Raw genomic sequence first — 22319 nt, 5'->3', positions numbered from 1 at the left:
GTAGTGCCGGGTTCGGGAACATGTTAGCGTTTCACCACATACCAGTTACCTTCCGCATCGCTTCAGCTGCCTAGTACTAAGAAATAAACATTTTGAACATATTATACTAGTGAATTCCATTATGAAGGAGCTATAGTTTTGATAAATTTTAGTTTGCTACTTTTTCTTGTCACAAGATTGGCTGGACACCTCTGGTTAGAAGATTGTGAGGGCAATGGTGGAAGATGTTATAGAAGAGCTCTTGACATCCTCCGGTCTTTCTAACACGACCTCGTTACTTTCTTAAAGTCAGCGTACCATGAAATCGGCCTGTTACGGAAACCGCTGAGAAACCTTAGAGGTCGGGTTGTGGATTACGGAAATGAGCGTAACCCCACTCAAATTTCCTATTTCATCAAATACGGCGTGGGAACCGTCTTAGTTCCTACGATTAACATTAGAACGAGCACCATTTTACGCGTTCCAGTCAGCAATCTATTCCTTTGTTGAATTTTGAACAGGTTGGTGACGAGACGTCATTAATGTTCGACCACTCGCTCATAAAAGCCACTCGTGCACAAAAGTAACGCACTGCAGCTGATTTCGTAGGAAAGAAGGGCTTCTTCCATACCATTTTTACGACGAATAGGAAAAGGTCAGCGAAGCCACCTTCGTTTCCATAATCTACAAACCGAACTCTATGTTTTTCTCGGAGTTTCCATACCTCGTCGATTTCCTGATACGCTGCCTTTAATGGATATCCTCCTTTTGGAACCTGTGATGACGTAGTTAGATTGATATTAATGCTATCTGACCTAATCCTGATAAGAATAATAGGATCAGTTTAATATCAAACTGCTATATAAGCTGCAAGTATTAGGGTGAGCGTCTTTTTTTCTTTTTTGAACTGAAAAAATGCATATGACGATGAAAACTAATTCCAAAATGTTAAACATCATCCCCACTCTACACTCAGAAAGATGGTATTAATTTGATTTTTTAGTTTTATTATTTCTTGTGGGATGGGTGTAGTTCAGCCGATCCCGAATACTACACGAATACATCTTTGATGATCCGGTTTTACGTATGCACAGAAAAGATCCAAGATCAATTCTGTATGCGTCGCCCACATTGTTGGCGATTACAGGAAGAAAACGAACTTAAGAAGCAAGTTATGTCGTCATCTGCAACGTAAACTGTTCATTTTCCTCGACACTGGTAGTGGGACCAAGTCTTTTTTTAAAAGTACTTCAACACCTAGAAAAGGATCAACCACAATCCTGACCGCTACGTTCCACCGCGCCGTTTCGAACGCAGCCGCTCACGTAACTACTTCATGCTGCATGTCGTTTTGACCCCACTACAGTTGGATACCAAGAAAGAAAGAGGAATTTTTCAGAGGAGGGATCTCTTCCTTGGGAAGGCTTCGCTGCATCTATGCATACAATTGATTGTTCCTTGTAATCAATTGTATGCATAAATGCAAATTAGCAGCTATGATATTTGTGAAGAATCTTGCATTCAGCTCGGATTGCAACAAAAACTCGTACTAGTTCACTGGACAGCTACTCATCCTCGTTGGTATTCTATAGATTCTTCATCCGTGGTTAGAAAACGGAGTAGGGCACACTCATACTCCATCTTCATTTTCTTTTTTGTACTTCTTTTTCCATTGCATGCTGGGACGAACGCTTGCGTTCCCATCTGCGGTCATCGCTAAGGAGATTTCCGGTTAATGAATTGTATCCTTCACTATAGTTGGATGAAAACGACATGAAGCACGGACAGTTGCTCGAGCGGTTGCGCTCGAAGCGGCGCGGTGGAGCGTAGCGGTTGGTCTCGTGTAAGGATCCTCGCTACCGTCGCCCATCTCTGCAGTTCGCCATGGTCCCACCTCGATTCCAACCGCTGTCTCCACCGCACCGCTTCGAGCGCAACTGTCCCTGCTTCGTGTCGTTTTGACCCGACTATACAGCACTGTGCTAGAATGTTTCTTTAAAGCTGCACCCTCTTGACCATTCTGTTCTTATTATTCTCTTCTTATCTTTCTCTTGTTCACATCATTATTTGCTCATCAGTAGAAGAATTGGATTCCTTGAGTCAATACGTTTTAGCATTTAAAAGGTCCTTTTACCCGACGATTCTTGTGATTGAAGCCAGCCAACAAGCTATTCCAGTATTGATGGTTATTTATTGTAATAACTACGAGTATTTCAAAAAAAAACAAGCAAATTTGATGGGAATTATAAATTTGAGTCAATGATATGCAGCTCATTCATCCGTACATATATCGAACAATTTACGATGCGTGCAAGGGTTATGAACCAAAAACATACGTTTGCTCTCTTGTATTAGGCTGGTGCATAATTTCCAGTCCATTTGTTTTATGAGTGGTTCCTTTCTTGAATGAAAGTTCTGCAAAATGTTACTTATTAGCTTCGCCTCTTCTCTACCAAGTGCTATTATTGATTATTTATGAGACAAAAGTCAGAGGATATGAAGCGCAAAAAAGAAGTTTCCGACAGTTTCTTTTGTTTGACTTTGATCGAGGAGTAAAAGCAATAGAAGGTAGGTTCTGCCGCATTTTCCATGAACGGAGGATCTTGATTTTCTCTTTTCCGGTCACTCTCAAACTATGTGTTTCCCTTAAAATACTCGAATTTTTGGAACTGAAGTCGCTGAGTCAAATCTAACTGGTTCTTTATTTTCAAGCAAAGAGTTTTCATTAGTCGACTGTCTTTTTGGTTGTTTGCGAAACAATTATATACAGATAAAAACTATTGACTCTGATTAAGAAATTATCCACTAAAGCAATAGCACACTGTTGTTTGGTGTAGCAGTCAAAATGTGTTGTTAAAGGACCACGACTAGCTGCGCTGTTCTATATATTTGTAAAGATAAAGTAGGAGTTACGCTACAGTGGGGTCAAAAGAAAACGAAGCCCGGAATATAAGAACCTTCGCTACCTCCTCTCACTGCAGTCCAAATGAAGCTAGCGATGCTCAAACCTCGATCCCAACCGCTGCCTTCATCGCCCCTCTTCAATCGCGGCTGCCTACGCATTTGGACCGAGATTCTAGTGGTTTTGATTCGAATATACAAATGAATCGTCGTTCTTGATTAGAAGCCTGGCAGTGGAACTAGCCTTTTTCTGCGGTTATTTGCGCTTTAAATGTTTAAATAGGACAGGATCTCATTCGTATTTTTTTTACTATTCTAATCTTTACCTGACCTTTGATGAAGTTGTTTTATCAGTTTTACATGTTTAAAGTGGGAAATCTTATACATATGTTTCTATTACAGATGCTAGGGGGCGCGATGGAACTCTGCTGCATGTATGCTTGTATGTAACTCCCCATCAGGTGGACGAGTCCGACACTACGCCGTTAATAAAACAGGTGAAGATCTTTATTTGTGTTATCTTTTATTTTCAACATCGTTTGTCATTATTCTATTCTTTCTTCCTTTTGTCTGGAACGTGTTGTATTGAATGGAATGTACTGAACATCGTTATCATTTCCAACTTCATCTCCATGCCATAGTTCATCGAAACTCGAACATTGGAACTCCAAGTTTCGCAGATGGTCGCTCTGCATTTTTTGATTGTTTCTCTTGTTTTATGTCTGGGGTTGTAGTAGGTGACGTTAAAAGTCCTGCCCTTTTTTCGCCTTATATCGACGATGAAATCAACATAGTAACCGATTTAGATCAATGCCCTTTGGCGGTTAGCACGGGTTGGACATCGTTTGGTCCGGCTCACTGAAATTGGGTTACGATTTTTTTCGGTTTTTGATCTCATAATGTCTTGAAGTCTCCGTAGAGAATGACCCGATGTGATGTTTACATCGTTAGATATGACTCAGTAAAGACATATGACGAAAACGCTCTGAATTTTCTATTTCACCTAATATTTTAGGCGAACCGATTTACACAAACACTCACATTGTATCACTTGTACTCCCGTTGTTCTTCGATTTGGTCGAGCGGGCACCAGTAATACTTCCATTTGCGTGCAAGTGTTGCTCAGTGGCATCTCTTCTCGCGAGGGACTCGAAGAGCGTCGAATTTTTCTTTGAAGGACTTCGTAAAGAGGTCTGACCGGCGGGTCGGCTGTCTTCTTGCATTGCGTTTGATGTCACGTGGTACCCAGTCGCTTACGGCTCTGGTCCAACAGTTGTCGTTGAAACGCATCATGTGTCCGGCCCACCTAATTTTCCTTTTTTGGCACATGCGTCAGCGTCTATGATCTTCGATCGGTGACGTACGAGTGAACTTCGAGTCCCTTTTTTCACTTGCGCGTCACGTTTTCAATTCCGTGTTTCCGTTCAATTTCTATGCTGATCGCATTTTCCTCCTGCTTGCGAAACGTCCACGTTTCTGAAACATAGGTAAAAGCAGGAGGAACGGTGGTGTTGAATAGGTGAGCATGGAGCCGGACGTCCTTAGTCCTCTTCGCTACATCCTCAATCTTGTTTGCTCCCCTTGGTCGGTCGTTAGGTACCCGCAGCCGCCGCGACAGCCGATCATTAGGGAAAACGACTGGCAATCGTTAGTTGCGCTGCGCAGCGTCAGCAGAGCACTGCGCTGCGTTTGCCTCATGCCCCGCCCATCACATCCTTCATCGTCTCTCATCGTCTAATGAGGTGCGAAACATGCCTCGCAGGGGCACGCTATCTCTGCTATTGCCTTCGTATGGAGTATCGATCGTTTACGTATAAAGATATATCGAACGATCGCACACGAGATACCAGAAACAGGAAATAATTGTACGTTTTATTTGCGTAAAGCAAAATATCGAAATTTTACAAACTACTGCAGTATCTTACAAGGATTTGATAGTCTGTATAAATGCAAATCTACATCCATATCTTCTATACAGTTTTTTCAACCACACATCTACATCTTTTCTTTTTCAGTTCTACACCTTTTAACTTTTATTTTGGAACGTTTTCAATTTTCAGGTAGCTATGTTTGCATTTGTTACAAAATTTGCTTTACAAATACAAATTTAAAAAAAAAATACAACTTCACAAATTTTCTACGTTTTTGCTTCATTTTTAGCATTTTCATTTTCTACTTTTTCTTTCACTTTCTACGTTGCTACGTTGTTGCCTTTTTGTTCTTTGAACCTTCGTAGAAGGCAACTCTATCACGTAATTGCAATACAAACATTGCTCATGACCTCAGTGATGTGGTGATGGATGGGCGTGGTTTAGTGATCACAGGTAGCCCAAGTTACGCCTGCTCTGGCCTACAGACAGCCTCTTTTGCAGGCACTTATCCAGCTGCGGGTACCTAACGATACGCACTCCCAAGTGAGACACAACGGCATCTTGTACTCTATACCTCTATGAGTTTTGAAACCGTGTGTATGCGGTCAATCGTACTGAACCCTTTCCGAAAGACTGCTTGCTCGCATGATTGTCCTTCATCTAATGATCTTTCTATCCTGTTTAGGATTACTCTCGTGAAGAGCTTGTCGTTGACTGACAGTAAACAGATCGGGCAACAGTTGCCGATGTCTTGTGGGTCTCCCTTCTTATACAACAGCACGGTCTTGCTGGTTTTCCATTGCTTAGAAACCCTGCATTCCGACAGATAACGAGTGAAGAGCCTCGCCAGTGTGTCGGTGATGTTCAGGCTTGATTCTGTGGGGACCGGGTGAAGTACGATTCTCCGCATGTCGGACTTCGGAGGGAAGAAACTTGGAATGACACGCCCATCTTCCTTCAGATGGTAAGGAGGCAACTGGACGTGGTTGTCGAAGAGATCTGAGTAGAAGTCGTGAATGACCTTTACCATCCTCGTGGGTTCTTGGTTGCCTGCAGCTCGTGCTGCTCCACGCTGACGTATCAGCTCTAGAGTTTTCAGAGACAGGCGTTTGTTGGTGGTTTTGAAACTTTTCGCTTTCTTCGTACAGTCGTGAAGGTGTTCTACGAAGCGTTCATATTCGTCGTCGATGTTGTCCATGACGGTATCTTCCCAAAAGCTGACAAACGAAGCGGAGGTCCCAATCGATGATGGTACAGGGAATTCGCTTTGCGAACTTCGCGGCTTTCTCTGCAATCTGTGTGGAAGAAAATCTTCCTAGAAGAAGGTGATGGTCCAATTCCGTATAATACTTTGATAGAACTGCGAAATCTGTCAGGCAAAACATTTGACGACGATAACTTTGATTTTTACTGACGATGGTGTGGTCAGTTTCATTACGGTACCCTCCACCGGGTGATTCCCACGTCCAGCGTAGAGAAGAGTGCTTCTGGTATTGCGAGTTTTCATGGATGGTCTTAGTCGTTATGATGAACTCCGAAAGGCTCTTTCCCTGCTCATTCCATTGAATGCCCTGAGTTCCGAAGGCGTTTCTTCAGGCGTTCTTCTAGGGCCAATTTTGACGCTGAAATCACCAATTATGACCTTGTAGAAAGTATGATCTTCTCTGTAGAACTTCTCCAGGTCCATATAGAAAGCTAATAGAATAGAAAGAGCGCAAGCGACGAAGATTGTCAAAGCTGGCGTTGAACCACATCTTCCCATCTGTAAACGTCCGATTCTGGTTGTAAATTGTGCGAAAGAGTGTGTTTACTGCCATACTCGTTGAAGAGGACACCAACTCCATCAACTCCTCTACTGTCGCATATTCTTAAGATCAGTTCTTCTCCAGTGTACCAAGCTTGCCTCCGGAACTAGGAGGGAAGCCTGGTACGGTAGCGCCAGAGAAGGCGGGGCTGCAGGAGTCATGTACTATTACTGTTTTGTTATTATTATTTATTACTGTTTCTATCACTGTTTTGCATAAAATTTTAAATCCATGGGCAAGCTTCGAGCCTCTAGTCCCATTTTCGTGAGAACGCTGCGTTTTCTACAGTGGACAGTTGGAGCTTATTTGTTGGAGGAGACTCCAAACCGCCTTCCTTTGCGCCTCCAAGTCACTTGATTACAGACTTCTGGCTAGACCGACGTGCGGAACACAGAGTGTTATGAGCATGTCCTGGTACAGCAGAAACAAGGAATCCGTCCCTTGAATCCACCTGCGTCACCGGCCAGGTACAAGGTCCTGTTTGGTCGATTGGCCCCCTTTCCGCCACCCGGGGACGCGCCACGTAGCTCCGCGACTAACCGGTTACGATCCTTTTAGTGAGGGAGATCTGTGGACACACACAGTACGAAGAGATAGAGCAAAATGTCGTAACACATCCCATTACAGGCAGTTCTTTTCGAGAATTTGGAATTGTTGGCAGACCTTTTTCGTGTGAATCCGTGGAGCCTGACACGGGTAGATCGACATGGACGCACACCTCTCATGCTTGCTGCTCATAATAGGAGAGTGGAATGTTTGCGAGCCCTAATAACACTAAGTCAAGGTGACGCATTGTACTTTGTGATTGTGCCTTTTTTCATTTTCGGCGTAATTTCGATTCTTCTTTCCGTTACAATCGTTATACACGTAGTTCATAGATTTTACAAACCGCATTTCACAAGCCCTTTGCAGCGAGTGTTTGCGTCCACACGAGGAGCGATTGATTTGGATCATTTTCTAATCTCAATTTTCAGTTGTTTCTCAACTGGCTTTTAGATCTGAAGATTCTGAGCAGGGGAAGTTATGACTTAAACAAAGAAATTCCCCTCCTTACTAAATAATTAGAGCCTGACTGTTTTAAATCTGGTACGAGTAAAGTTACTGGAGATTTTTTTTTAAGCGGTGCACGCATTTACGCTCAGCTAAAAATTGTAATTCACTAGATTTTCACGTTGAAAGCTGGAAGTGAGCCGAAAGAGGTAACATAGATGCGATAGTCGGACCCGGTGGTCCCACCCCCGTCACTTTTGGACGGCTGGCGAAAGGACTGTGTTCACTTTTGAGAGGGATCCTCATCACTTTAACTGCACCCCATGAGTTAGACTCCTTTCACTTGAAGAGAGTTGCCGTAGGCACACGTATGTGAACCCTAAGACCATCTTCAAGTTATCTAGTATACAGAACTAGCCTTCCCATTTAAGTTGTCTAATCGGGGGTTCAACTTTTTCATTGACCACCGTAGTCACACGTATGTGAACTCCTAAGAATACTGATGTTCTACGGGAGAGTACTCCATCATTTCATTTGAATCTTCAACTTTTTCATAAAGCAATAAACGGCACACTGTCCGGACATTCTTCTCAGCATTTCTCACTTTTCTGATTTGCATGTTTCCCGCATTATTAAATTATTATCTTCCTTTTGTTTTAAGACGTTAGTGTTACTTGCATCCATAACAGCGTTGGATCCCGTAGTCAGATGCCACATTACCTCTGTTGCGCATATTGCTGGACATCAAAACGTAGCCGCAGCAATAATAGAGAGCATTCGTAAGGTTTGGTAACTATTGAACCACTGATATTTCACGAATTTCTGATAGTTTTTCAATTCTTGATTCATATCTCAAAAGTTTGGTAAGGTCATTCCTAAGAAATGCCGATTGGTGGTAATACTTACGCTTCGCTTACGAAATTCTACATAGTTCCGCCTCCATTTTTCTTTATTTTCCTTCCGGGTATTGTTTTATACTGACAACTAGTATAGGAGTTCTGATTTAGGCGAAATCAGTCTTGTAGAAAAAAAACTCGCTAAACTTTACTACATGCCGCTGCTGCCTTACAATTGCAGAGCACAAAAGTAACAAATTGAATGGGGCCCACTCTTTGTTGATGGCTTGCTGATCGCGACTATTTGAACCGAAGCTTCGAGCCAGGTAAAGATTTTATTTATTGTTAACCATTTTGTTTCTGTTCTCGTCGTGCTGAACTTCTTCGATGCGGAAAGTACTCAATCGTCCTAGATCTTGTATAGGGGCAACGAACGCAGATCGAAGAAGATAATCACACTGATGAGCCCTTTTAATAAAGTTATTTCATGGCTGTCTGTGGTTGCAAGGGCGAAGCAGCCAAATTTTATGCCCATACTCTTTAGTCTTTAGTTAGACTTAAAAAAAGTCCGCTTTAGTATATGATGACTCCAACATATCGATCAATGCGGTCGGTGGCATCGCCCGCACGGACTGTGCTATCTACACGAAATTACCACTGTCATTTCTCCAGGAAATCAAAGGAAGTAAGGTAAGTCCTGTTATAACGATCCAAAAAGTAACAAATTATAGGAGCAAAATTAAGCGAAACCATCGTGCACATAATCAAAAAATTCGGTGCTGCGTCTGATGTCCTCCACATATTGTCTTCTACTACATCGGAATATTAAAGGGACTATGGAGCCTGGTAGCAAACAGGTAGGTGGTAAAAAAAAAACTTCTTTTTCGTGTTCAGGTGTGTTTCTCGAAATATCTAAGAGTGGTTGGGATTCTCCGAAGAAAATTCCAGAAGGATACAGGGAAGCACGTCTCACTGCCGCCCCTCCTGCTTTAGTTGATCCCTTCGTCAAGCGCGGTCATCTAATATCCACATTGCCAACTCAGATCAAATAGATGCCGTAAGTAGCTTCTTTCAAAAAAGGGCTATGAGAAATGAGAAGGAGGTAAGGTAAAGTGAACTACATAGAGTCCGATAAAATGTTCAATGGTTTTGAGACAAATTTGACAGCCTCTTTACGCGCCATGTTGCATGTCATGTATTCTCTGTACAGTTGTGTGTTCTTCATCATTTTGGAGATGCTGTTTAGGCTTTAACAGTAGTGTACTATGTTAGCGTTTTCTTGAACGCTGTGAAGTAAGGGGTTGGAATCGAGGTGGGGACAATCGCTAGCTTTTTCGAAATGCAGAGTGGAGCTAGTAAGGGTCTCACCTCGATCCCAACCGCCAGCTTCACCGCACCCGCTTTGACAACCGTTTGCTTGGTAAGTGCACTATTCTTCGGGTCGTTTTGAACTTACTATAACATATAGGGTCAAGTTGCTGTCACAGTACTGAAGGCACCAAGAAATAAGAAGCGGCTCGGTGGAGATAGCGGTTGGAATTGAGGTGGGACCATCGCGAACTGTAGCAATTAACGTTGTTAGCACAGGTTCTCACTCGATCCTAACCGCTACGCTCCACCGCATCGCTTTGAGAGCAATCACTTACACAATTGCACTGAGTTTCATGCTGTTCTGACTCTGCTATATATAATTTAGCGTGTGCAAATGCACCGTAAAGATGTCCAAAATTTTTGAAATAACTTTCGCGGATATCGTGCACCGTTCTATTTGCAGATGTTGATAGCAAAGCGCAATCGAGCTGGAAAGCCTGTTATCTGTGCCACACAAATGCTCGAATCCATGACGAAAAAACCTCGTCCAACACGTGCAGAAGGAGGCGATGTTGCCAACGCCGTAAGTTGTCACATTCCTAGTTTTTAAGTTTTAACGAAATTATTTCGAAAGTGTCTGGTTACACTACGGTTAAGAAAAAGGGGCTTTTGCCTCACTTCGCTCGCCATTTACCTTCTCTCAACTTTACATGAAGAATCGGGAGATTAGGAACATTTAACAAAACTCCCTCAGGGCGGTCGTTAGGTACCCACAGCCGATTACGTGCAGCCGAATAAGTGCCTACAGAACGGGTTGTCGGTAACACAGAGCCGGCATACTTTTTTAATTATTCACATACATCAATGGTGCACCAGAAAAGAAAGATAAAAAAAAATAGAACGCTTTGTCTGAGTCAGAGAATCTTACGAACAAAAAAATTTACAAAAAAAGCCAAAACCGGAACTCAATTTATTGCCAGAGAAAACTGGCACTGTCTTTTTTGCGGCGGATAACCAGAACGTCTTAACGGAAAAATAGTTTCCATCCTTTTCTAACTTTCTGCGGGTTTCATCCTTTTCTAACTTACTATGGATTGATTGTGGTTATGGTACTGTAGGAGTTCAATGCCCATACAGGGTAGGAGATTATGGGGAGGAGGATGATTTGAATTGAACTCCTACAGTACTATAACCACAATCAATCCATAGTAAGTTTGATGGATGTAGGAAGGTTTCAAAGTCCCCAACCTGTAGAAAGTTAAGGAAGAGCAGTTTTGGAGGAGTGAAAAGAGGCTTAATTAAAAAGTGGGCGACAATGAGCACAAGTGCCTTCTTCAGTTGGAATGAGTCCTAGAAGAACACACTAAGCACACTTGCGTATTCTGAAGGCGCGCCGTTCACGTTTACGAAATTTTACGCTTAAAAAAACTCAACGAAGAGCTTTTGTTGTGACCGCTTCAAATCCATCTTTTCTACTTAACCATTTTGTTCAGAGCTGTTTTCCCCATTCTCTACAACAAACCCGCTGCAGAATTCAATGCAGAACTCGACAGCAAAGTGAATTTCGCTGTAGAGTATGGCAAAGAGAATGGATTTATTAACCGAGGGGATTTCATAGTAGTGGTGAACGGATGGAAGCAAGGTAAGTTAGTAAAAAAAACAATGTATTGTTTGTATAAGAAACGAGTTTTTGAAGGAAGCGGGTTCACTAACACGATGAGGATCGTCACTGCATCCTAAACGACAATAGCGAAGCCACTTTATACTTCTTGCTATCCAATGCGGGTTCAATAAAAGTTTAGCGGTTTGGGATGTATCAGACATACAGAACCCTCAGAAATGTTTCCTGTCAGATTTTACGCGAGCAGATGTGACTTCTCACACAGGAGACTACATGACTAGCAAGTCACCTAACTAGTGCCGGGTTCGGGAACATGTTAGCGTTTCACTATATATCAGTCACCTTCCGCATCGCTTCAGCTACCTAGCTTACTGTTGAATAAAGATTTTCAATTTTTCATGTTTCTGATTTCCACTATGAAGAAACTGTCGTTTCGACAAATTTTAGTTTGCTACTTTTTCTTGTCAAAAGATTGACCGGACTCCTCTTACATACATATAGTCGGGCCAAATGACATGAAGCACCGACAGTTGCTTGAGCGGTTGCGCTCGAAGCGGCGCGGTGGAGCGTAGCGGTTGGTGTCGTGTAAGGATCCTCGCTAACGCCACCCATCTCTGCACTTCGCCATGGTCCCACCTCGATTCCAGTTGCTGTCTCCACCACACCGCCTCCAGCGCAGCTGCTTAGGCAAACGCACCGAGCATCATGTCGTTTTGACTCGACTATACATGATCAGCGAGGAATCACTGACCGAGTCGGAGGTTCACGTCTGTAGCCAAAAGTGGAAGAGGAACGTCTGACTTAGGTGATGGAACTGCCACCGAAAGGCTTTCTTTAAATATCTTTCTTCGTTTAGGAATCGTGAAATTAAAAAATCCGTACTTGAACGCCTTATACGACACAACGAAAAACTACCCACTCCAATGAGCAAGTCGGCTTAAAAGCATCACCCCACAAATATGGGGTGGTACGGGTGACTCCGTTCATCTCTCCTTGTATCAGTGTAAACGGAAGACCGGAACGTTGTTTCTTACCGCTTCTGTTGCAGTGCACAACGCTTACCCTTTGTCCCCGGCTGCGATTCGTCCGAACCGGTTTTCGACCCGTATAGGCATAACCTGCCTGAAACTCGTACCACCCCAGATTCGTGGGGTGATGCCTTTAACTATTCGTTCTGATCAACGATGTCTCGTTTGTCAGGAATGATATTCGCACTCTCTTTGGACCGTAAAGCCGTTTTCGATTACCCTCATCGAGACCGTCTTCTCAACTCGTTTCGCGCCGCTAGAATCTTTAAGAAAAATCTGTTCGTTTAGTAGGCAACATGAGTTGACGAATAACTGGTGAAGGAGGGTTGGCACGAGTCCCACAGCATTCCAAAGCTTCAAAATGCGTCAAGCAGTTCCCATGGCGTAGAATTGTGCGCTGACGTCGCAACGCTGTAAAATGGGGTGAGACGGGTCCCATGACGTCGAGTTACAGCGCCGGCTTGAAAATAAGGAAAAAGACGCGGATTCTTATTCGAATTCTGTGGAAGTACCGACATTACTGTATGTTGGACCAATCTCACTGCTCCTTTTTTCCTTTGACACTTTTTTAAAGCGCTAACATAGACCTGACATATAAAAAGGGGCGCGTATCTGTCTGAAGTCGGTAGGTCAGATCAGTCATAACCTAGATCCGCCGATCCGACTGGATTTGTAATTCTAATGCAATTGAAGATGAAATTTGCTTTTGAGAAAGTTTAAAAACAAACATTATTTTCACAACAACTCTTGCAACGGTGGCCCGTTCTAACCTACCTCTTAGGAGCTAAACAAACCTGGTTTCCCAGCCGGTTTTTCAGGGAAATTAAGCTGACTTTTGCATGAACACGCCCATACTAGTAAAAACTAATCCCAACTCTATATTTTTCCAAAAAGACCTCAACATCGTCAAACTCGCGATACGCTGCCTTTAACTCCACCTCTAATTCGTTGTTTACGATCATTTAACTGTAAGTAGAATTCTTCTTGTCATAATTTTAGGATTATGAAACAGACGCTGAACAGCGCAATCGAACTGAGTTAAAGGCATCACCCAACGAATCTGGAGTGGTACGGATTTCCAGTGGAGTATTCGTAAACGGGATCGTAGATTATTGAGAGAAGGGTGATTCCGTCCATTTCTTCCTAATTGCCGTAGAAAACGGCCCGGAAGATACGGCTTCGACCTTTCCGGCGCACTGTTTTCCACAAGGAGTTCGATTGGAACGCACTGGCCTTGTGCATGCGCGCATCTTCCGGACCGTTTTTTACGACAATTAGGAAGAAATGGACGGAGTCACAGCACTCTCCATAATCTACTATTCCGTGTACAAATACTCCACCTGAAATCCGCACCACCTTAGTTTCGTGGTATGCTGCCATTAAGAGAAACAAGAATGTCAAAGGCTCATTTTTTTTCAGGTGGAAACATCCTGCGCGCTTTCGGCAGAAAGGGCGGACGGAGCCTATGGGGATGAGCGGTGCGCCTGGAGTGATGTAGCCGCCGCAGGCACCGCCACACTCATCGGATGCACCTGGTTTTCTTGAGTTCTTCCAGACCCTTCCCCCATCAATACCATTTTTATTTTCATGCTTCATATTACGAGAATAGATGAGAGCGTATCTCCTGACAATAGATGGGGACGTTTCGGGTTATGACCAAACCGAGACATTGTTAAAACACATTTATCAGAACACATCTATCACATATATTCGTCCCGTTGTTTCTCAGTAGTTCTCCGTCTTTTATCTTGTTCTTGGTATACAATTGTGCTTCGTCTTCTTTAAGTGCTGGCTTTTTCTATGTACTTTGCTCTCCGATGCGACCGATTATTTGCGCGATTGCAATTTCAACTTTTTCTCACTTGATTTTGTGTTTAACCATTGTTTGCTGCATCTCTTGTCATCTATTGTTATATATACGTGATGATGCTGGCCATTGTGTGTGAAAGAAGTGGAGCTAATGTTGTAGGGACTCTCTACACATTTACTACATTTGTTCTTCACAGCGCCAGTATCAGAACGGTTTAATTTGTAGCCGGAAGATGACCCCGAAATAACATTCAGACAACCCGACTAACCTGATTCACTACATAGCCTGGATCTGGTGATCATCTTCAGGTTGCAGCCAAAAAGTGTCCACAGGGCGGTGACAGCCGAGGCACCGACCAAAACCACTTACAACTTATATTTCGACAACATTTGTCCCTGTTTCTCTGAACTCGGTTACTGTATTCCTTTACTTAATATTCCCATATCAGACCTAATCGCACCTCACTGGTACCGTTTACTCCTTATTTTCGCTTCTGAGAAGCCAATAGGGCCATAATTATAGTTGCGAAGCAGATTTTCCACCTGCGATGCTATGTTTAGCAAAAGAGATAACTGAACCTGTTTTCTAGATGTATCGATATGAAGGGGAACAAGCAAGAACTTTAGAGGAACAGAAACACGGATTTAAAATTCCCAAAAAGTCAACAGTGATAGTCCGTTTGAAATTAGTACGAGAAGTTAATGTGCATGATTAATTCCATCACAGAATAAGGGCACCATCCACGAATCTGAGGTGGTACGGATTTCAGGTGGAGTATTCGTATACGGGATCGTAGATTATGGAGAGGTGGATGATTCCGTCCATTTCTTGCTAATTGTCGTAAAAAAGATGCGGCGTGTGCACACGGCTGGCGCGCTGCAATCGAATTCGTTGTAGAAAATAGCGCGCCGGAACGCTCGAAGCCGTATCTTCCGGGCCTTTTTTTTACTGCAGTTAGGAAGAAATGGACGGAATCACCCCCTTAGTCTACGATCCCATATACGAATACTCCCCCTGAAATCCGTACCACCTCAGATTCGTGGGGTGATGCCTTTAAGAGTACATGTAATACTTTGCGCGACGCGGCAGCCTAGGGCATGGGACACAATGCCGGAGAATTAGTGATTACAATAGCTTTCAAGAGAACTCTCCACTTCATATTTGGGCCACACCTTATTTATGGCAGCTATTAGGACGAAAAGCGGCACATCGGCTCAAGTCGAGTCAAAACGCATGAAGTACGGTGTGATTGCGTAGGCGGCTTCGCTCGAAGCGGTACGGTGGAGCGTAGCGATTGGAGTGAACGTGGGACCATCGCTGACTGCAGCGATGAGAGATGCTAAGAAGAGTTCCAGCAGAATCCCAGTTTTTGCTTTGAGCGCCAGGGCTTATGCAACTGTGCTGTGCTTCATGTCTTTTTGACCCTACTACAAATGGATATCAAGGAGAATTTTTTAGAGGGATCTCTTCTGTGTGAAGTGCTTTGCCGCATTTATGCATATATATACAATTGATTGTTCCTTGTAATCAATAGTACGCATAAATGCGAATTAGCCGCTATGATTTTTGTGAAGAAGCTTGCATTCGGCTCGGATTGCAACAAAAACTTGTACTAGTTCACTTCACAGTTACCCATGCACGTTGATATTTTATAGATTCTTCATCCCTGGATAGAAAATGAAGTGGGACATGCCCATATTTCGTTTTTTTTTTTTTTCTCGTTGCATGTTGGCGTTTATTTGAGCAGCTGCACGAATGTCTACATTCCCATCTGCAGTCATCGCTAAGGAGATTTCCGGTTAATGATTTCTATCCTTTAGTACACCATTGTGCTAGAATGTTTCTTTTACAACTGTAGCATCTTCTGATTATTCTGTTCATGCTATTGCAATTATATTCACACCATTATTTGGTCATTAGTAGAAGAAGGATTGGATTCTTTGAGTAAATGTGTTTTAAAGGCATCACCCCACGAATCTGAGGTGCTGCAGATTTCAGATGGAGTATTCGTATACAGGATGGGAGATTACGGAGAGGGGGGTGATTCCGTCCATTTCTTCCTAATTGCCGTAAAAAACGGCCCGGAAGATACGGCTTCATTCGTGTTGGCGCACCATTTTGTACAAGAGGTTCGATTGGAGCGCGCCAGTCTTGTGCGGCGCCGCATCTTCCGGGCCGTTTTCTACGGCAATTAGGAAGAAATGGACGGGATCACCCCCCTCTCTATAGTCTCCCATCCCGTATACGAATACTCCACCTGAAATCTGCACCACCTCAGATTCGTGGGGTGATGCCTTTAACTCCTAAATAGATCTTGCGCACCGTACATTGCCATTTCCTTTATGTGTATGTTGTTTGGAGGCTCCACTCTCACACCGACTTCTTTCCATAGGCTCCCAAATTGCCCCATCTAGCGCCTTTGCGCATGTTTCAGCGGACAACGTTGTTTGATTCAGGGGAAAATGTAGTTGGGGGAAGAGGCACTCACTGATGCCCTTATTTCTGGCCGTCTATCTTACTTTTTCTCTTAGTAATTTTAGCTTACATGTAATAGTTCATCTAAGACTAATGCTTAGGTCTTAGGGCTCCGATTGATTTAATTATTTATTTCGAGAAATAAGAGCGCCACGGAGTGCCCTTCTCCCCTGTCTAACTACATTTTACCCGCTATTGGAATTTGAAAACTCATATAAATGTGCCTCTGATGAAAGATGGAGAGAATCAACAGCTTAGGTAGCCTCAATGGTATCCCCTTGCCTATGCGCTCTATGACTTGACCTACTTCGCGGATGGCTAATACAAGCAAATCATTTGCTGTGCGCTCATCATATCCAACAACCAGTTATCGCACCAATTCATGTCGCCGCAATCCCCTTTATGACCATACTGAATCATTATAGCATTAATCGGAAAGAATACTGGTGCATTTCATCTGATATCAAGTAATGTCGCTAGGATTTATTCTCTATTTGTTTTCTTTGTTTACTTGCACCTCTTAAAGCAGAAGCTAATCCCTGTTTTCATGGTATTCTTCTTTACCTATGACTAAAGTGATGTGATCAGCAGTAATCTCAGCTGTACTCCCATTTTTCTTCGCTTTTTTTTCACGCGGGCCACCACCAGTGCCTAAACTTGTCCTAGTAACTTACAAGAGTGACATTGAGGGAAAACGTAGACCTATATTTTGCGAGAGATACGAAGAACATCATTTTTTCTCAAATGACTTATTGAAGAATCGAGTCATGTGGTTGACTTTCTTCATTTTATTCTTTTTTCTATCTCTTGGAATCCGATCGTTCACAACTCTTGTCCGATTGCTGTGGTTTTCACGCGTCACTTGTTTTACTTTTACTTATTTTTAGTTTCTTTGACCAATGCGACAACATCCCTAATCATTAATTTTTCTAAGGGAGAGGAGTAGCGTTAAAGGCATCACCCCACGATTCTGAGGTAGTACGGATTTCAGGTGGAGTATTCGTATACGGGATCGAAGATTAAGGAGAGGGAGGGTGATTTTGTCCATTTCTTCCTAATTGCCGTTAAAAAACCGGTGCGGAAGATGCAGCTTCGTGCCTTCCGGCGCATTATTTTCTACAACGAGTTCGATTGGAGCGCCCCAGCCGTGTGCACACGCCGCATTTTCCGCAATTAGCAAGAAATGGACGGAGTCACCCACCTCTCTATAATCTACGATCCCGTATATGAATACTCCACCTGAAATCCGTACCACCTCAGATTCGTGAGGTGATGCCTTTGGGAAGGTACTGACGCAAGCATCATCCTTGATGCTCCCAATCAGCTCATTTCCTGCTGCCCATTTCGGAGGTCAGATCATTCATCATGTTCGTTTCCCAACCTATATCTACATAGCTGATGTATTCGGATATGTTCTGTTCGTTGAACGTGAATCAGATGGAGCATCAGAAACGCATCCGTTTTTCATGAATATCGTCTTTCCAAGATATTCACATAGGAACCGACCTTCCCACGCATTTTACTAAACTCGGTCAGTATTCGTTTCGCCTGGTTGGTTTGGTTGATGCTTTGTGTTATGAGAATGATGTAATCAGTGAAACGAAGATGGTATAGCCGGCGGCTATCAACTTTCACTTCCCAGTTTCTCGAGAGTGACCCTGAATATTTAGAAGGGATGATATCACCATCTTGTACTCTTCTTTTCATGTGTAAGACGATGCTACTATATAAGATCATATTATGGAAGAAAAATCTTTATAGGAGAAGAATTCTTGTCTTAAAGTTATATAACTGACGAACTCTTTTTATATGTTGAGTAATGATGCCTGGTGTTCAAGGCTTCTATGACTGCTTTTGACTAAACTGAGTCAAATGCCTTCTTCAGATCGATTGAAGTGAGACACTGTGGCATGTTGTATTCTCGCGACATCTCGATGGATTTCAAAATTGCGTGTATGTAGTCCACTGAACCTTTTTTTGAGATGCTGTTTCTTCACATGGCTCATCTAAAGTTCCTTTAATCCTGTTCAGGGTAAATCTTGTAAAGAGTTCGTGGAACACAGACAGTAAGCAGATATGGTCGACATTGTCTTCCTGGCTTTCCATTGTGCGGGAACCTTGTATTCCGGCAGATAACGTGTACAATGAGTCGCCAAGGTGTTGATGAAAATTAGCGATTTTTCTTCAGACGTACAGATTTGGGATGTCACATCCATCTTATCTCAGAGAGATGAGGAGACAAGTGGACGTGGCTGTCGAAGAGAGCTGAGTAGAAGTGGTTAATGATGTTTTTCTTCCCTTTTTTATGTGAAGCTCTTCAAAGACTCTTCTGGAGCTAACACTGATCTTTGCTGGTGTTGGAATCAATCAGGGATGGAGCTACCATTATTTCTGGCGAATTTCTGAGAAAAGTCTCTGTAAAAAAGCGACTCCGACTTCTTTTTCATTTGATCGGAAGAATCGGAGTTCAACTCCTGTTGAGCTTCTTTCCAATCGACTACTCCACAGACTCCTCTATTGTTGTATATCCCGAAAAATAGTTCTCCTGTGTCAAAGACAGATTTTAGTCGGAGATGTTGTCTCATTATAGTCAGTTCAGTGGCGATGTATTTGGTTTTCTAGGCTTGCATCATCAGATCTTTAATTGGGTTGCAGGTACAGATCGTCAATTTTGACCTTTCCTGTTTCAGAGGAGCCTATATAGCTCCTGCAATCCGTTCTTCCCAGCGCTGTCATGTGAGGGGATCTTATTGATCAAAAACCTCCTTAGTTACCTTCCAAACAACAAAAAGCTGGTAGGCTTCTAGTTCCACAGAGCGTAGATGATGTTGCGTCCTGGAGTGGACAAGTGGACCGTATTTACTGGATATTTTCTTTTTTCTGGAGACCATTTTTCTCATTTACACTTCTCAGCCACTTTATTTAAAGGCATCACTCCACGAATCTGAGGTGGTGCAGATTTCAGGTGGAGTATTCGTATACGGGATGGGAGACTACGGAGAGGGAGGTGATTCCGTCCATTTCTTGCTCATTGCCGTAAAAAACGGCCCGGAAGATGCGGCGCCGCACAAGGCTGGCGCGCTCCAATCGAACCCCTTGTACAAAATGGTAGGCCAAAACGCCTGAAGCCGTGTCTTCCGGGCCGTTTTTTACAGAAATTAGGAAGAAATGGACGGAATCACCCCCTCTCCATAGTCTCCCATCCCGTATACGAATACTCCACCTGAAATCTGTACCACCTCAAATTCGTGGAGTGACGCCTTTAAGGCCTTTTGTAGGACTAACATGTATGACACATGCAAATACATCTACAGCGTGTCAAAAAAAAGTTGACGATTTTGGTATTTCTAAGCGACGACATAGGGACAGGAGTATAGATTACAAATATGGCCGTGATAGGGCGGTGTAGCGCCGTCGGTATGCGGTCCTGCTGTGGCTACAATCGATAGGAGGTTCGAATCCCTCTAGTGCAAACCAAGCCTTTCATCTCTCCGGGATCGATAAATTGGTACCAGACTTGTCTGTGCGGTTAAGAACATTGACTTTGGACATCGGCTATCCCCCGCAATTCATTCTAAGGCTGCACGCACGTTCATAAACCTCAAACGAAGTCTTAGTTGGGGTCGAAAGCGTAGGCGCATCCCCATAGGGATTGATCAACGCCGTCCTTTACTTCTATGGTCCGCACAAATCTTTCCTCTTTCCTCTTGTAATTCCAGAGAGATCGATGTTCATCCCTAAAGTCATGTTGACTAAGACACAAACACAACCAACTCTTCTGCTGTCATTTTTCAAAAGAAAAAAGTTTCCTTCCTTCAATATTGTGTGCTTTTAGTGCGTCACGTCTTTTTGTTTCGCTCAATCCGATGACGTCACATGTGTGAAATGTTGATCATCGTCGCTTATGTTTAGGCGTGGAGAACGCTAAAAAGGATCGCCTTACCCACTCCTCTGAACCATATTGTAAGTAATAGCATTATGGATTCCATGTTTGCGGTGTGCGCTGTGCTATTGACTGGTCGCGAGATTGATTTCAGGAATGGTTGTGTTGCAGTGCCTAGTTATTTGTGGTCGCGCATACTGTGGTCGCTACTGACTTTTTACTCTTAAGGTTAGGAATAGATAAATATTCCCTCAATATTAATTTCCTCAATATTATATTATATGAATATTTCCTCAATTAAGTAGTATTCTAGTTTTTTTAGTCGAGTAACACCGCTTGAAAAGTCCAAAAGTCATTAAGAAGTGTAAAGCCTTCGACACTCAGGTCTCTTTGGTTTCAATCGTTTTGGCCCATCAGTCCAAGATCTCTACGTTGGGTGTTTTACCTGAGCGATACAAATCCTCCGAAATCTGCAAGCTCTTCCATTTTCTTGAAATTTGTCATGTAATTATTTCTCATCCATTTTGATTTCTATGACAAAAACTGATATAAAATGTAGTTGGGGAGTGAGAACACTCAGTGGCCCCCTTATTTCTCGAAGTAAGTAACTAAATCATTTGGGGCCCTAAGACCTAAGCATTAGTATTAGAGGATCTAGGATATGTAAGCTAAAACTACTAAGAGAAAAAAGTGAGTTAGAGCGTCGAGAAATAAGGACACCATTAAGCGGCCCCCCAGCACTTTTTCCCACAAAACTGTCCTATTCTTGTGAAACTGAAAGCGTTGCATGGTTTTCTATGCCGATCGTTGCAAATTAAAACAGCAACAACAACGATAATCACAGGACTTTGTTATGTTCACATGGTTCTCCATTTCTCTGCCTCTTATTTAGCATTATTCATCTTAAAAAGACGTTTGCAATAGTGGTTGCAACGTTGGGAAATCGATTCTCTGCCGCGGGATGTGCCTTTGCAGTTTCAGGTGCTTCTGTTTGCTCTCTCCATGATTCCAAAGTGTAACCTTAGCTTAGAGGTGAACATCTCATGAACTGGTTATTTGCTTTCTCAAAAGAAGTAAGATTCCTCTCTCTTCTAACGAACATCATCTACGCTACCTTATGGGGATTTTTAACTGTTTTCCACCGGTGGTAAATTTTTAACGCCTATAAACGATGTTCTCCACCCACGGTAAATCTCAAACCCCCTATAAACGACGATGCGTCGACTTGACAAGTGTTTTTTTTATTCAGAAACTTGTTTAACTTTGTTCTTCATATCTGAGTCTTTGTTGAATAAGGATTTGGTAGAATTATTCTCACTGTTTCTGAATCACTTAAGGGAATAAGGAATATTCCTTTAATATCTGAGGTTCACTCACTAGCAACAACTGTTATCCATCAGGTAATTCAAGTCGATTTGCTGAATGATCGCTTACTTTCACTACACCGTTAGCACCTAATCCTTTTCCACTGACGTTGATGTCCACTACTAGCTATGGATCATCAGCTTCTGGATCAATCATCTGGTTCTATCTTTTGCCTCTTTTAAAACTTATTTTCACCCGAAAGAGTTACCTCAACTTGTTTTATGATGCGCAAACCATGCGCCGTTGCTGAATGTTTGTTTTGTTTTTCATTGCGCAAACATGCTCTGGCTCATCATCAACTCGCGGTTGTCACCGTATTCTTACCTATTTTTTTAAAATTTTATTTTCTGTATTTTCTTTCTACAATACGATTTCAGCATCCTTCACTATTATTCTTTTCCTTTTCAGTCGTATTTCTGGCGCAGAATTTTGATTATGCATTTC

The 22319-nt window shown here is 42.8% G+C and overlaps 3 protein-coding genes across 3 annotated transcripts; 1 reads left to right on the top strand and 2 right to left on the bottom strand.

Moving 5' to 3' along the window:
- Positions 1-5319: 5319 nt before the first annotated feature.
- On the bottom strand, positions 5320-5949 carry RB195_007377 (uncharacterized protein; the record flags this gene model as incomplete). The annotated part of the gene is made up of 1 exon (XM_064180968.1): positions 5320-5949. One exon carries the CDS (start codon positions 5947-5949, stop codon positions 5320-5322), a length of 630 nt encoding a protein of 209 aa, XP_064037797.1.
- Positions 5950-6273: 324 nt separating this feature from the next.
- Positions 6274-6513, bottom strand: RB195_007376 (uncharacterized protein; the record flags this gene model as incomplete). Its single annotated transcript, XM_064180967.1, has 1 exon — positions 6274-6513. One exon carries the CDS (start codon positions 6511-6513, stop codon positions 6274-6276), a length of 240 nt encoding a protein of 79 aa, XP_064037796.1.
- A 3749-nt stretch (positions 6514-10262) lies between these two features.
- Positions 10263-11433, top strand: RB195_007375 (uncharacterized protein; the record flags this gene model as incomplete). The annotated part of the gene is made up of 3 exons (XM_064180966.1): positions 10263-10276; positions 11187-11335; positions 11390-11433. 3 exons carry the CDS (start codon positions 10263-10265, stop codon positions 11431-11433), a joined length of 207 nt encoding a protein of 68 aa, XP_064037795.1.
- Positions 11434-22319: the final 10886 nt, after the last annotated feature.

Source organism: Necator americanus, chromosome I, assembly GCF_031761385.1.
Source record: "Necator americanus strain Aroian chromosome I, whole genome shotgun sequence".
In the NCBI taxonomy this organism is placed as follows: domain Eukaryota; kingdom Metazoa; phylum Nematoda; class Chromadorea; order Rhabditida; family Ancylostomatidae; genus Necator; species Necator americanus.
This window is presented reverse-complemented; position numbering and strand designations above follow the sequence as displayed.